At 37.9% G+C, this 17,209-nt stretch overlaps 2 protein-coding genes across 2 annotated transcripts in view; one reads left to right on the top strand and one right to left on the bottom strand.

Annotated features, from left to right (window-relative positions):
• LOC132088419 (uncharacterized) overlaps positions 1–17,209 on the bottom strand; it is a 55,956-nt gene that overhangs the window by 16,523 nt on the left and 22,224 nt on the right. The window lies entirely within an intron of this gene.
• Positions 5,909–8,914, top strand: LOC130697637 (acetylcholinesterase-like). The gene is made up of 11 exons (XM_057520549.2): positions 5,909–6,244; positions 6,432–6,560; positions 6,666–6,825; positions 6,900–7,282; positions 7,356–7,492; positions 7,581–7,621; positions 7,695–7,787; positions 7,868–7,971; positions 8,038–8,203; positions 8,274–8,406; positions 8,518–8,914. The coding sequence occupies exons 1-11, from the start codon at positions 5,984–5,986 to the stop codon at positions 8,726–8,728; spliced, it is 1,818 nt and encodes a 605-aa protein (XP_057376532.1). The 5' UTR covers positions 5,909–5,983; the 3' UTR covers positions 8,729–8,914.

The raw sequence follows: 17,209 nt of genomic DNA, 5'->3' as shown, positions 1-17,209 counted from the left end.
GCTCTCTCGTTAAAGCACACAGCTCATTACTGTCTATACAACTGACGCTGTAACGAAACGACATACCGTTCGGGATGTGTTACATAGGAAGAAAAACAATACTCGTCAGTTGTAATCATTGATTGCAAAGACTATAATAGTTTAGTTTCACCGAAAATGCTAATCCATCATGTCTCCCCCCTCCCCTTCCCTCTCTTCAACAGCCAATGAATTGGACAGCGTCTCATCGAAAAATATAATGCGGGCGTGTTATACTTGCTTGTTAAAGGAAAAGTCTTGTCTGTCCGTCAGACGTGTGTGTGCCATTAGCACAAATAGAATATGAAATGTTAAATAAACATCGAATGCTATTTATTTATTGATCGTTGCTATTCGTTGATCACCTGAATTCTTCATTCCTACCCCATCAAAAATATTAAGATAGGATAGAAATAATGAATTGCAATCATTTCATCAAAATGCACAGGCCATTTTTTTTTTTTTTTTGGCTTTTAATTTCATTCCTTCCGGAAGTAGATGGTCCAAAACATCAATAAGAATTTTGGGAATTTCGAACAAAAAAACCCCTCTCTCCAATTATCTCACTCTTTTCTCACTTTGGAGAATGATGGAGGGGAGGAGTGTACATCGAAAACGCTCGCGCCAACAAAAAAAAAAAAACACGAGTCCTCCTATACAAACCCCCCCCCCCCAAAAAAAAAAAAATGAGAGAAAAAGAAAGGGAAAATCGGCTTAACAGTTGTACAACTACCTCTCGCTCTTCTACGCTTGTAGATGGCTGCTGATCTTCTTTGATCTTGTCACTTTGGTTGGGGAGCCTCCTGTTGTTGTTGAGCGCCAAAGAATGCCATCGCATAGAGAGGGCTCCTCACTTTTGACAGGATTATATATACGCCGTAGCATAACACACACACACACACTCCTACTGCACTATGTTGTACATCTTACACAGCTTACAGTGTTTGAAAAAAAAAACAAAAAAAAAACAACCAAACACATAAGACAACAACAACCAATTTTTCTTTCTCGGTTGTTTAGCTGACATTTATTTCTTTCGCGCTTTCATCCTGACAAGACTTTGAATAATTCCATTTTCCTCGAGTTCGTCAGTAGATACGTTTTTAGCTCGACATCATTTCATTTTATATAGATTAGGTATTGACACTGATGGCATTCCTTCCGCATTGTTGCATTTTCACGGTTTCACGTTCGTACGACGCGTTCACCTGTGAAAGAGGATTGTCACATTTTTGGGGTGTTCCATGTCGGAGTTGTTATTCTATACAACTCCCTCGTTATGTTATCCGCTTCGAAAGTATTACATTTTACCTTCAACTATGTTGGATGGGCAGCAGGCCGTTGGAACGGTCTATAGTGGCCCATTCAAGGGAAAAATAGGTTCACACATATTGCGATTAGCATTTGCTGATGAACAAACTTTAATTACCGGATTTCGATTGAATGAAAGTTTGAAAGACGTCAAGCAGACAGTAAGCCAATATCTGCGCTGGACGATCATCGATGAGCTTTGCAGCCAGAGATTTGCTCCCCAAAGTCGAATGAGATGGGCCAGGAATTAGCGAGAAACATGCCCCTCACCATTTCGACTAATTAACTTTTTTTTTTTCTTTGGCCAAAAAGAAAAGAAAAGAGGTTTTTATTTAAGAGTGAAAAGGCAATTTGTTTTTTTGAAGAGCTTCAGGGGGTTGGAGATGATTGATTGGTTAAGACTTGAGACAGCAGCATCTTAGGATTTTTTAGCACTTTTGACTGTAAATATGGACTTAATTCAAATACAACAGCCTACCTGTGTGCTGACTTTTTTTTTTCTATTGTGCTTCTATAGTCAGTACCGTCTTATGCACAGCAATCTGATGATGACTCTATCACCATATCAACGCGTCAAAAGATTGTATCATTCAGCCCGTACAGCTCAATCGTATGGAGAAAATGTTGATTATAAGGAAATAAATAATAAAATAGGAGAATTAAAAACAAAAAAAAAAAAGAAATTTAAACCTCGAATACATTGAAACAAAATATGAAAGAAAAGAAAAAATTGAATAGCAAGGTAAAGAATATTGGATGGAACTGTATTCCCCCGTCTATATACCTACGCTGTACATAACAAATATAATGGCTTATGTTGGAAAGAGGTGAGACGGCGTTAAGGGGGTCGTTATCTCGTTCGACACTCCCCCATCCCAATCTCTTTTTTCACGGCTAACACATTTCGATGAATGCTTTTTACGCGAGCGCCTTGGCACCAGAAGCATCTCGCATTATATATGTACCTTTAATGGAAATCAAACGATCAATCAGCTCCCCCATTATGAAAGCTTCAAAAATATATATATAAAATAATATCTTTTTCTTTTGACTTTTGCTGGCTATGCATAAATATGCTGTCCGAACCCGCTTTATCATCGATAGGATCGTAAGAACGAGGCGCGCGCTCCCTTGCTTTAAGTGGCCTAAGTGATCAGCCGTATAGCATTAGAGTTTATCAACGGTGGTTAGAGATGCAGGAGCCAGCGGTCGAGAAGACTGACAACTTTTCTTATGATATCACACAGCCTCATCTTCTTTTTTTCCGGTCATTTTTATTTAAAAAAAAAGAAAATATATTGAACTCCTCCTACTTAACTGGCCAGGCTACCTTATATTGTATCTCTCTCTCTCTCTCTTTTCCAGTTCGTGTCTAAGCTTCATTCTCCCTGTGGCTTTATCAGCAGGCCAAATCATCTTGTTGGCACTTAGCTACTCGGCCGCCTCTAGACGTCGGGGCTAATCCGGCTCGACATCTATTTACATTTCATCAATAATCAATGTAACATTTCACTTGCATTTTTTAAAAAAAATCTATTTTTTTTTAAATATATATTTCTATTCACGAAGTCGTACTCCTTTTGGTATGCACTAAGAACATTATTCAAACGTTTAAAATTGAACGTTCAAAATAGATTCGAAAAGCTTCGATTGATGATGCACGATCGAGTCCCATTTAACCTTTTCATGCTGTCCTATTTGAATTTCGATTTCTCAAAATTAGAATTTCTTACTTGTAGATGGCGACCGATATAATAGAATGATCTGAATCCTGAAAAAAAAGAAAAAAGATTTCCCGTGCAACCGCAACGCCTTTTTACATTAGCCAGTGGGATGTCAAAATAATTTTGTTATCAACCATCGCGACACACATTGACGTTTCACTTATTTTTTTTTTTTTTCGTTCTTTCTTGACTTGATTGTCTTAAGGTTGTTCTTGTGTACACTATAGAGATAAGTAATCCATTTTCCGTGCGCTCTGTTTTTTTTTTTGTTTTGTTATGAGCAGGATTCTATAAAGTCTCGTGATACAGTGGCGTGACAGCGGGACGTTCTCACTACATGATTCAAAATTATCTGAGCTAGTTTTTTTTTTTAATTCTCAAATTTATTTTAAAGGCTAGACATCTGACGGTGTCTATTAGGAAGGATGGCGGTCTGCGTGAGTCTTTCTATCCCGTCGGATTGGCACGCCCAATAATCCATTTGAGGCGTTTCAGTAAATGACGTCATAGCTGATGACTCAGAAAGACACGGGAAAATAAGAGAAATAAATAAAAAAAAATTTAATAAAAAAAAAATCATTTCTGAGTAATGGCTTCCAAACTGTGGTAATATAGGTAACCGGTTTTCTTGTTTCATTTTTTTTTAAGGATGGGTTATACAGGACGACCAACGTCGCCCCGCTTTGACGCCTGGGACTGTTTCTGTTTTCAGACACTGAAGCAATTTGGTTCGATTCACGCGACAGATTAGATTAGTCTTTCAAGAAATTCATCTTGTTTTCTCGTTTCAATAAGCTTGCCATTCGATTTTTTAATGAGGAAATTCTTGAATAACAAGGTGATAACGCATTCTTCCTAAAACGGTGTAAATGACGTCAGTGTTGCTTGTAGCAGGTAATTTCATTCGAAATTTGGCGTGAAGTCGCTTTCCAAAAAAGCTTGTTACGACCACGGGAATCTGGTGGTGTACATGAAATGCAAAGGTGATGTACATTTTTAAAGAGACAAAACTCCTCGACAGATATGGCGCTCAGTAGATTGCACATTGCTTTCGATGCTACACGAATTCGCCTTTTGTTTTTCTTGGTAGATTTTTAAATGGAATATTATTGGACATTTTTTTCTAAATTTCGTCGCTTGATCGCCGAAAGGTTTTACGAGTTACCTCAGTTTTTTAAGCCATACAACCTTGTACGTTTTCAGCATATAGTACCAACTAACGTTATCACGTTTTATCACTGTGATTTATATAACAACTTGGAACTCAGGCGACATAGCTACAGTAATTATTACATACACAATGACGCCATCTTTTTAACCCTGTTCCTTATTAACGCGTTTAGCATACGCATTGCTTTTGCATTTCGTAAGGGAATATATAACTAGAGTTGGCTTAACTCCATCTTTACACTTTTTTAGAACTCGAAAGATTATTGTGGCCTGCAAGGCGATTCGCACATTGAAACAGTTACATCCAAAAAAAGATATGATATTGATGAGACATTATTTGATTGCAAACAAAAGTCGTCTGGAGATGCAGGGTATCGATCCCCGTACTTCTCGCATGCTAAGCGAGCGCTCTACCATCTGAGCTACATCCCCTTTGCAACAACATTCGTTTTAATTAATCCAATGGCGCCAGATAAAAATTGAAATTGATCAATTTTCGACATGTCGCTTTTTATAGACTTGAATAGAAATGCTACAAGCAAAATAGCTACGCTAACAGAAAGTCATCATATTGCTTCAGGAATGCGGCCCATTACTCCGAACAAAAAATTGGATTCCTTAAAACCTGTTTGCGTTTGGAAATCCCAAAAAAGGTATACATCGTGGAGATGCAGGGTATCGATCCCCGTACTTCTCGCATGCTAAGCGAGCGCTCTACCATCTGAGCTACATCCCCTGAAATAAAATCAGCATATTAGATTAGAGATTAGAATTCGTTGTGGATTCGTTGTGGAACTCATTTTAATATTGATTTGCCCACGTAAGTTTGATTTAAATCGGACAACAAATTATAGTGAATGATCTTTGCTTTTTTTATTACTACAAATTTCGTTTGTAATAGAGCAAAATGGCTAACAGTTTGAGACTGTTACTAGAACGAGCCATATGCGTTAGATTTATCAAGATCACGTCTTATTTTTCGCTTCGTGAGTTGACAAAAACAAATTATCAAACAAACAGCACAAGCATAACTGAATGTTTGATGTGGCTCAATTTGACGAGCGAGAGACATTCGAAATCTTATTTCTTATCGACGTTTTTGGGAGCTGTACTGTGTGACTGCAGAAAATGGATTCATCCTGAAAAAAATATCAAACAATAGTAGTTTTTATTTGTTGGAGATAAAGAGAAAATAAACCAAACAGACTAATCTATCTATCATTTTGTGGTTCATATTTCACGTTTCTGCTCTACACATGTCTGGCATTTTTCCTTTTGAGCAAAGCATTATTTTAAACGTAGTTCCACCAATAAAATCAATTCGATTTGATGATGTTACGAGTTACCATTTAAAACAAAAAAAAAGGGTTCTTGCCCAGAACATTAAATGAGGCAGTAATTCCATACGAAGGTGCCTCACATTTCAAAAACTGTACGAGATGATATTGTTTACAGAATGCACTCCTCCAGTTGTATTTGTTTTCAGCTTTCATAATCAGACCACGAACTGATTATTACTTCAAACATCAACGCACCAGATATAGATTGCGCACAGTTTCACTACGTCTATAATGGTCCATCTTTTTTTTTTTTTGTCAGACATCGTCTCTCGATCAAATCCATCGACAGACAGGAACAGAGCTAAACGAAAAGGAAAAAAAAAACGATTGCACTTGACGATAAATCGACAGTCATAAATATTGGGGATTGGGACAGTGGCGTCGCAGTTGCCGTTGTTCCAGCGCGACCAGTTAACAAACATGGGACGTCCGTCGTTGTTCATCGTAGCTTCATTGCTAGCCACATTGATGGCTGGCGTTTCTTGCAAGTTTAAGTTACCTGATTTCCCCGGACTACCACAGCTACCAGAATTACCGCCAGTTGAAACCGTGATTCATCCCGTCCCGGACTATGGAACTCTGAACGGCACGGTGGAATCTTCCGTCTACAACAACCGCACGTTTTGGGGCTTTCGCAGTGTCTTCTACGCCGAAATGCCCACACCTGAGATGCGATTCTTAGTGAGATCGAATTCCTATCATTCCAACACGGGATAAGCAATTCTTGTCTGACTTTATTGTTAATCCACGAAGATTGATAATATATAACGGCGATGACATGAGTTGGATATCCCATGCTAAAAATTCAATTTGCTGTGATAGTAGTAGGATATATGTATATACATATTATTTTTTTTTTTTCATTTAGCCTCCGTTACCACGAAAACCTTATCCAGAGGGCGAGATCGTACAGGCCATCTACAACAATGCAGGCTGTGTCCAACATTTGCCATTAGGAGACGAGGATTGCCTTTCCGTCAGCATTTATACCCCATATGTACATACTATAATTCTATCAAAATTCAATCAATTTAAAATAGCTAAGTAAATAATAATAAAATAATTTCGTATTTGTTTTTTCAACCTGGACGTTACACAATAGCTGACCGACGATACCACTGACCCCCAAACACTTCTACCTGTCATTGTTTGGATTCACGGTGGCTCTTTCAGATCCGGCCAAGCCGTCGAATATCTACCTGGAAGATTCATGGAGGAAGACGTCGTCCTCGTTGTCATTCAGTACCGTTTGGGTCCTCTAGGTCGCTATCAAAACAAACGTCCAAACTTTTAAAATTATTTATATAATTGCAACCCAATTGAATTGTCCAATTAGGTTTCCTCTCTTTCGACACTGACGAAGTGCCTGGAAACGCCGGAATTTTTGACCAGATCGAATCCCTTCGTTGGGTCAATAAGCACATCAAATACTTTGGAGGCAACAAGGACTTGGTCACGATCGCCGGTGAAAGCGCGGGCAGTGCAAGCGTATCCATTTTGCTGTTGGCCGAACAAGCCCAGGGACTCTTCCATCGTGCCATCGGAGAGAGTGGCTCTGTCCTGGCCGAATGGGCTGTGGACCGTGACGGAAGAGGAAAGAAGGCTTCCATGAGAGTGGCCGAAATCGCCGGATGTCCTCTTGAACCTTACGAAGATTTGCTCAATTGTGTCCGTAACATCGATGCTCAAGAATTGATTGACGCTTACGGACAATTCCGCGTAAGTCCGATCAAATGCAATAGAATCAAAATGATAAACGTGTTTTGAGCATAATTTTTTTCTAATGTGACAGGATGAAGATCTGAAAAACGGAGGCATGGGTTTCGGTGCCTCGAATCCTGTCATGCAAATCGCAGGGGCGCAACGCATACTCGAAGTTGAGCCCAGGAAGCAGTTTGAAACCGGAAATTACAACAACGTACCAATCATGTAAATAATCAATTATTGTTTTCTTCAAGTTTGTTTAAATGATTGAGTCTTGTTAATTTAAAATTTCTCCCACTTCCTCCGCCTATAGGTTTGGTGCCAACAAGCACGAAGGAGTGCTTGTTTTTTCATGTGAGTCATTTCTTAAATTATGGTTTTCAAAGTTTAACAGAATAGAAATGTTATTGACTTTTTTGATTTGAAGACGCCTGGAAGGATTACATGATGCCCAACAATATGACCACTAATGCCACCTTTTTGGAGAACGACCTCGTTCCAAATATTTTGAAGTCACTCCGTAAGACATTCGATAAACTATAATTTTCGTAGCCTGAACAATTGGTTTACCAAATGATACGTTAACGTTTTATTAAACAGACATTCGAGATGATACTGGAGTGTTGGCCGATGCCTTAGTGGACAAATACCTGGGAGATGCAGACATGGGAGATTTCACTTCAATGACTCCAGGACTTACGGACGTAAGTTTTCCATCCGTTAAGCGTTGTAGAATCGAAGTTAAAGTGTGTACCGCTATGACATTTTAGATGCTGGGTGTTTTGTTCCTGAAATCGGCCGGCTACGAAACTGTTCGTCTTCACTCCTTGCACAATGAACATTCGTATTGGTACTCGTTTAACTACGAGGGAAGAAACAGTTTGTTCATTTACCTGTTTGCCTCCAACCCTCCGAACTACCCACCCGTTGACCATGGTAAATCACATAGGTCAATTACATTAAAAATATATCTGTATTCATTATATCTGTATGATTTTTCACAAAGGTGTCGATCACGCTGACGAAATGATTTACCTGTTCATCTATCCATTCCCATCTGATCCTCCATTTTTGGATGAGCGAGAGAAAGACCTATCGCTGAAAATGATCCAAGTTTGGACAAACTTCGCTATTTACGGGTCCGTTTTATCTTACAATTTTAAAAATGTATTATTCGTTCTATTCAGAATCTTGTAGTGGCACCTCTATTCTTTTTTTTTATTTATTTATTTAATTAATAACGAAACTAGTAATCCAACGCCTGATGAGGTTGAGCTATTGCCTGGCCTTCCGAAATTCTTGCCCTACAGCCGAGACATGGAATCGTACATGGATATCGACTGCGAATGGCAGTCGAAAATTGACTACACCAAAACGTATACTATTTCCGTTGACGACATCAAGGCTGGACACATTCCTTGCAGATGTGCTGGAGAAGATGCTGACGTCTGTTTCCGATGAAAAGCTTGCCACCCAAGAAACCATTGTTTATCAACACCTATTGCTTCCCAGTTCCCAATGCAAGACCCCAACTTTCCTAACTAAACCTTGACGAAATAATACACAATAGGTTTCTGTATTGCACGGATGCATCCATACACTATCGAGTGAAATAAAGAGTGACTCGATGATACAACGAAGCAGAATCCATGTTTCATCGCATGGCAGTTTATTCAAGGAGCTCAGATAATCAAGCACATCGAACCCATTGGAACATACCAATGTCTTATGATTATACCATCTAGTGGTTTCCTGCACACGCTAGCGCTGGACCGCTCCAGACTTGCCGCGATCGCGATCAAAAATTGATCGCCGATCCGATCTTCGATCAAAAAATGATCGCCGATCCGATCTTTTGAGAAAGATCGGAGATCGGATCGGCGATCCCAAAAAAATGATCGCGATCCGATCTTTTTGAGCGATCAAACTTTTCGCCATCTAGCTGTCGATTTTGCAGCCACATGGTACTCTTTCACTACTATTTTTGCGAATGCCAATTGAGGGAAACTGTTTAGTGTTCACCCTCAATGGCCGTCAGTGACTGTCGCTGTGACAGCCAATGCTAAATTCGTTAAATAGTGTAAATTTTGAGCGCTAGATGTCGTACAAAAAGATCGGTAAAAATGATCGGCCGATCTTGATCGGCGATCCGATCAAACTCAAAAGATCGGATCGGAGATCGAGATCGGAAAATTGATCGGCGCGGCAAGTCTGGACCGCTCTAGCGTGCCAGTACGCTATAGCGCTGGATCGAGGAATTTCCCTTCAAAAATCTGCAAAAACCAACACTAATTGGAGTTGATTTAGTATCGCAGAATATGCTAAAAATTGGACGCTGATTCCGGCAAAATAATTTTTTTTTTTCATTAGGGCAACCGTTTTTTAAACACACTGAATATTTGTGGTACAGCGCGCTAGCACTGGATCGCATTAGAGCGCCAGTACGCGACGGCGAATGAATGATGAAATTTTAAGCCCGACTAAATAAGCCCGAATTTTTGTCAATTTTGTTTGTTCATTCAAAAGTTTTAGAAAAATATTGATACATGTTCTTGAAATTCAAATTTAACCAAAATCCCGACTATTGATGTTTTCCTTTACAATCAAACTAGATGGCGCTGTGTATGATATGATGATATTCACAAGAGAAGTCCATTATGGTAGCATACACGTGTTGCACTCCCGTCGATTAATCATGAAAGTTTTCTCCTGCTCAAAAGGTTGTTGTGCTGTTGCAATTGGTCTTACTCACATTGGTTATGTTATGTACTGTGGCGATACGTATATATATGTTTAAACTACAGTGGGCATTTCAGTTAAATCAGGTGTAAGGCATTTTTTGGTTGCAAAATATGGTAAGTAAAATTGGTGTGAAATTCCTGTAAGCACGCTTAGCTCCTCAGAAGTTTCTGAATTTCCTAATCACAGTTCGTTTTGTTTCAGAAGCTATCTAGAATGTTGATTAAACTATTTTGAGCTCGATTTTTTCTGTTGAAAAACGCCGCAACATGCAGGTTTTTCAGTGTTTGGATTACCTGGAGGTGTTGGTCTACATTAGGGTAATGTGAATATAATAATGTTACATTTATTATAATATTTCCTGTCCGTTTTCCTAATCGATATTTCAGAAAACTGGTATCAAGCAGCATGTCTGTGGATAATTTAGAAAGCAGTTTGACAGAATGTGTTCATTGATTGTGAAACCTACTTGCCAAGTAACCATCTTGCAATGAGCTATCTCATGGTTTCTGCTGAAGCCAAACAGAATGTAATAGCATTTCTTAATTTCTAAGTTGGACTTCCTTCTATGATAAATTTTTTAGTTTCCTGAAGTGCACTTCAAATACAATAAACATGTTTATTGTTTTTCCCAAGAATCCAATGTCTCAGGATCCAACATCTCATGATTATTAATTGTAAATATGATTGTTACATTTATTATTAATATATTTCCACTTTTATTGCTTTCTTATTTGATAGTTCACAAATTTGGTGCCAAGCAGCATAATTCTGGTAGCAGTTGGATGGTGCTAAGTGAGTGATCAGATTAGTTAATCCTGCTTTTTCTACTGTATGGTGCAGCGCTGTTCCTGTGGTACAAGATCTTCTTGCCCTTTCGCTCTGGTGGCATGCATTCTACCACAACTAAAATGCAGCAAAACTAGTTGGTAGGGTTGGCAAGGTAGGAACAGTATGTTGTATTTCAGATAATGATGTAATTTTTTTAATGTGTTATAGATACAGCATTAATGCTTAGATAATGGGAAACACTGACAGGTCCTCTAGCAGTGGATTTCCTCTTTGCACCCAAAACTAAATTTGAGAAAGCACATCACACTACGAACTTAATTGTAGCTGCTTTTTTTTTTTTTTTTAAGTGTGAGTATCGTCACGATGTCGAAGGTGCTGTAAGATTTACTGAGCATGAATTGTTACAGTATTGCGCCAGACATGAAGAGACCAATAACTTCTGGTCCAAAGTAACATACTTCTTGTCTTGTTAGGAAGAAATGTTTATTTTCAATTGCTGTACCTATGTTACTGATGAGATCACCATGAAGATCTAGCTTCTTGAAGTATGCCACAGAATTCCAGATGCGTCAAACACCGAAAACTGGGAAAAGTTTTTTAGGACTTGCATGTATTATTTTAAAAAACCGGAAAGGTATGGATATTTGATTTTCACAGAGGTAATACCTTGCAATCAGAATTCATGCGAAAGCATGCTGACTTGAAAACGTTAGGTATTTCGGTGAAGTTGGTGCATTTACAAAAAGCTTTGGTGGGGAGGCGTACGGCGATTGTCTTCTTACCACGAATTCGGTTGGCTGTTAAATGAGTTACCTGATCGGGGAGTGTTCGTAATTGATCTCTTAACCAACGAATTAGGAATTACGCTTTGGTGGTAGCTTTAGTTTGTGACGTGGAGCTATTTATTACGCAGTTTTTTGTAAAGGGCGCATAGGTTACCTCAGAATGTAGTCCAGTATTAACCGTTTATAGTTTAATAGTTCATTCGATTGGCTTTTTCGCTTCGGACACCCAGATTACACGCAATTCGTACCGATCGACAGTATATCGAATTCTCCTGTGTGTGTTGTGGCATTGTTGGAAAAGTGAGTGTTTAGTAGCAACACGACGCAATGAAGGTGAAGCGTGGGTGAAGTTTAGAATTACTGGTATTTTACTCTCCATTTGTTCAAATTCTGGTCATAGGTATGGCACATTTGAATTTAGATCTGTGTTGTGGAAGTTCGGGAAAACTTGTGTTAACATATGAACTTGACACTTCATTTTAGAGGTATTTCAGATATGTTAATAGCCTACCAGGTTTTTGGAGGTCTAGTGAAATGGCAATATTTTTTACTTATCTGTTATGATTAATTGTTCTTTTGGTTTTCAGAGATTTTAGTTTTCTGCAGATTTCCTTTTCTGAAGTATCAGTAATAACATAAAATATTGATACCAGGATGGCGGACAAAGAAGAATGAAAGAAGAGATGACTGTTATTCGAATATGATAATGGAAACAATTTGAAAGTGATATTGTGGGCAAAATAGTGGAAATCTTCACAGGTAATTGAAGTTATATATATGTAATGGAAGTGATTTCATCTGCTGTGACTGAAAAAGAATAAGGTTTAAAACATGACTTGAATTGTTTAATATCTAAACACATGTTAAATTGAAGATTCATGGTTAGGAAGGTGTTAAGTGTATGCACGCCAATCAACCCAAAGATGTCTAACTCTAAAAAATGGCATTTTCACAGAAATGCTATTCAGATAGTTTTACAATAAAAAGATCCTGGAATGCCATGTTTTAGCCAAAGGATAGGCTAAGCCTAAACGTTAGAAAGGGATAATATATAGTTCTCCCATTGAAACCGAAACAGCCCTTGACACAATCTTGACTTTGACCATAATTATAAACATTTACCTAAATGGTTCGTAAAATCCAAGCAGGTGTTATGATAAAAAGGAAGCATATCTTGGCAGACTCTACCATACTCTCAATTTAAGCCAATGTATAATTCAAAATTCTTGGATTTAAATAAAGACTGTTTGGATTGTACATGCCTTGCAGTAAATTGAAACAATATGATATAGTCTCTAAATGAATAGCAATGATTGTGTCATTAAGAAAACTTATTGGCAATAACAGATCATTATAAATATGGCAATCCGTTTTACGCATTTAAAAAAAAAACATCGGTATTTTTTTTTCTGTTTTACTGCTATCGCCACCTACCGGTCACATTTTCAGCTAATGCTCTACATACAAATCACCGAATATTTGTCCTGCATCAGCGCTATCGCTGTAGCGTACTGGCGCGCTAGCATTATGTCAAATATTCGGTTTATTTAAAAAGATTAACATAATGAAAAAAAAAATAGCTATTTTTTCAGAATCAGTATGCAAAAAAAAAAAAAAAAAAAAAAAAAAAAAAAAAAAAAAAAAAAAAAAAAAAAAAAAAAAAAAAAAAATATATATATAGAGGGTGTTCCCCCTCCCCATGTACCGAAGTATCATGGAGGACAACAATATTGAGTATATCCTGTGATATTCAACCAATTACGATGAGTGTCAGTTTTTGGAGAAAAAATTTTTAAGCCCAACCAAGAAAAGTCGGGCTTATTTAGTCGGGCTTAAAAATTTTTTGTGAAAAGTCTGACACTCCCCCAAATTGGTTAAACATCACAGGATATGCTCAAAATTGAATGCTGATTCCGGAGAAATTTCTATTTCTTCACTAAGTAAATCGTTTACGTAAACGTTCACGTAAACAGATTACCATACGATACGCTGTTTTACAAGCGCGCTGTACCGTAATGGCGCGCCAACTTTGGTTTGGGAAAAGTCGGGCTTATTTATTTTGTCGGGCTTATTTTCAAGCCCCTAACTTGTTGAACATCGGGAGCCGTTGAGTGAAAGAAAACTGGATACCTTACCAATAGATGGCTATACCGTTTGTTGGGTCGTCTGCGGTATAAATCTAAGGTTTACCATATGTAAGCTTGCAGCATATTTGTTATGCTGGCATGTAATCGAAGTTTTCTAATTTTAGGTGATATCATTCGCGTTACATTTTAGACAAGGCCTGTTCTACAATGGGATAAATTTTTCATAGAATAAGCATCTGCTACAGCTATGTGTTGCAGTATCTTTCTGATGGTAAAATATCTATTCAGTTTTAAATAACTTTTGAAATTCTTTCTCTGTATTGGCAGTGATGTGGCAGTACTGGTTGGTGGGGTTATCTGGGGACAAACCTTTTCCTTTTTCTCATCCAGTCGGTGAGACAACTTCGATCGTTTGATATAACTACAGCAACATTCCCTGCATAACAAAGGGAATGCTCACATTTTATTTAATGAACTTTTTCCTGAACAGTTGCCCCAAGTTGAAAACATTTTGGAATATTTGGTTGGAGTTACTCTGACAATATTCAGTTGCAGTAATTGGATCTTGTCCTCTTTCTAGGGCAATGGTTTGCCTTTTCAGCAATCGAAGAAGCCCACAAAGATTGTTGATTATCTGTCACTGACTGTCATTCTGCCAAAGATGTCTTCTTAAACAATTTGGTAATTGATTGACGGTTTAAAGATCATGAGTTTATTAAATAAAAAATCTTAAATTACAGAAAGTAAACTTCCACGTGACAAGCAGGTTGACATATTTTTAATTGAAAACTATCAGTATCGTTAAAAGTATACAGTTATTTTGGTCCAACCCTCACCCATGGTATGCTTAAAGTGAATTGCATAGTTAAGTTCCCATTGGAAACATGGTCCAGATCTCCCGTGTTATGATATTTGTTTCATTCAAAGTGAAGCACAATTAATAGGTTCTCTCATCTTTTCTGTGGCCACATTTTACCTTGATCTAAATTTTCTTTTTCATTCCAGGTTCCATGATGATATTTGCAGCTATCCGTAAAATATGTCCAGCTGTTATATTTCCAGGTTTCAGAAATAGAAGACGAAAAGAGGTACTAGATTTTCGAAGAACGCTACCCACACGACGCGGTTAATTGCTGATTCATCCAGAACGTAAAACATTTATAAATTAAAGTGCATATCTGGGCTCCCTTCTTTTCTGTGGCCCCGTTTCCCCTAGATTTGTAATAAGCCCGTAGGGGGTCGTGCCCCTACTGTGATCAGCAGTAAAGGTTGTGAGTGCGCTGTCTGGAAAGGGGACGTGGGGGTCCTCATGGTCCGATGATATCATTGGAGGGCTATGGGGCTACCCAAAAATCCGAATTAACAGGTAATCGCTCACGTAAAAGCTTGTCCGAAACCTTCGCTCTTCTTCCGGCTTCTCTTAGCCACGCACCGGGTAATCTCCCCGGTGAGTCAACTGAGGTAGTGTCTCCCCCTACCTTGGTTGACAGCAACTTTGAAATCGGCTATTTTGCCCTTTCAAAGTTGCAAGTCTTTAAATGGTGCCGAGTATTGACAATACAAATTCTTTAAAAAAAAAAATTTACAGCTTCTGTATTTTTTACTGTCGTGGTGTTACTCTGAACTTTTCACTATTGGGAACATTTCCTTATTTATATCGCAATGTCATTTTATTGACGTTTACGTTATACTTTCAATTTTTGCTATTGCCGACTATGGGAGAAAATTTCGTTGTTAGACAACTTCATCGTTAATAGAACGATGCACTTTAATCTCACTTCATGGAGATTCAACAATTTTTAGTGCATTAATGATATGGAATAGTATATATGTATCGTATGTGACTTTTTGATTAACGTTTATTTGTTTAATTTCATTTTGACTCTTTAGGGGATTGAACACTTGATTTCTGGCGTGCGACGCCGATGCTCAACCATAGAGCCATGAGACTTGTACATTAATCAACTATTTTTCCATGTCTTTTGAAGGAAACCTATTTGCACTTGCAATAATATTGTTGTGCGTCCCAACGCAGTTCAATATTTCCGTCTCGGAATGTCACCTATAAATACAATAGAGTGATTCATTTTTTGTACAAAGAAATATTGTCTACAGTGGGAACGGTAACTCAATCCTCTGGCAGAGAGGATCCAGACGTGACTCGAACTCTTGACTTTCGCTTCCCGTGGTCAGACGCTCTACCGCATAGCTATTATTATTATGTTATTTTCCGTAGCTTGCCAATACGCTACAGCGTAACGGAAAATAAGAATACGCCGGGTTTACGTTTAAGTCGGGCTTATTTTTAAACCTGACTGTACATCAGTTGGCCGAGCATGATAAGGATATAATAATAGCACGAGGTATATCTTCATGCTATGATCTATGCTTACCAGGTATACCTTCCTATTAGTGTGATACATAATGCTAGTAGTCTCTGTTAACGAAGTAGTGTTATAAGTATATGCAACTCGCGCGATCAACCAATAGTGAAATAGCAAAACAAACACGAAAAAAGCCGTCACCCCATTTAATTTATGATCAAAATGCTTAAAATGTTTGGAATATTAATGTTCATTTTTTACTTTTTGCCAAGTTGAAAAAAAAAATACCAGAAGTGACCGGAAGTAGCCTATATCTCCCGAAATACTGGGCCCCCAACAAAACAAATATGATTTTCGTGATCCTCGTGAAATTTAAGGTGTGTCTGACGTATTTTAAACTGTTTTTGGCGAAAAGTCCAATTTGGTCAAAATCGCGATTTTTCCTGAACTATAGTTCAGGGAAATTTGCGATTTTTGACGATTTTCGGGTATTTCCTACTGACACATGGATTCGACCCCAAATTTCACGAGGATTATGGAAATGTGGTTCTTTTTTCATTCATACCAATAGATAGTGAGTTATTAGGCATTTTCCAACCGGAAGTTATACTGAAAGTTAAAATTTCGAAAATTTAAAAATGAACTATGTTCTCCTTTACAAGTTACAAAAGATCTGCGTAGTTTCAAACGTAAACTATAGTAAATTAACATAACATGGCCTTTCAAAGTTCTTAAAGTTCAGGTGTAAGGTACGACCTGTATACCACTTCAAAGCACTACCACACACATAATAATCGAAGCAAATGTTTCAAAACCATCCCTTTAATTTGATAGCCATCAGAATTAAGGTGATAGTGGAACAGATATGGTATTACCGGAAAAAGTAAACGGGAGATCCAATTCTTGCGGAATATTGATAGCAAATAGCACATCTTGTAAGAATTTCTTGAAGGTCCAACAAAAAAATCTTCTGTTACAGACTGTGAATATTTTGTTGAATTGGGAATGACCTCTATCCATGTAGTTTTTGCATTAACATGCAGGCTTGAACATCTACATTTAACTCCATAAATATGTGACAATTGATTCACAAAGTAATAAAATCATGCAACAAACCACAATATGTGCAGAGTACACAACAGAACACATCTGTTACTTTTAACTCCACTACTGGATATGTTTACTAATAAAGCAGAATAAGATTAACATGCTGCA

This window comes from Daphnia carinata, chromosome 10 (genome assembly GCF_022539665.2).
Source record: "Daphnia carinata strain CSIRO-1 chromosome 10, CSIRO_AGI_Dcar_HiC_V3, whole genome shotgun sequence".
NCBI lineage: Eukaryota > Metazoa > Arthropoda > Branchiopoda > Diplostraca > Daphniidae > Daphnia > Daphnia carinata.
The sequence above is the reverse complement of the archived record's forward strand: the minus strand, read 5'-3'. Positions and strand labels throughout refer to the sequence as shown.

Coding starts and splice junctions, on each gene's coding strand:
- LOC130697637 (XM_057520549.2), top strand. CDS start 5,984: ATGGGACGTCCGTCGTTGTTCATCGTAGCTTCATTGCTAGCCACATTG. Junction 7,622..7,694: donor AGGAGTGCTTGTTTTTTCAT/GTGAGTCATTTC, acceptor TTTGATTTGAAG/ACGCCTGGAAGGATTACATG. Junction 7,788..7,867: donor AAATATTTTGAAGTCACTCC/GTAAGACATTCG, acceptor TTTATTAAACAG/ACATTCGAGATGATACTGGA.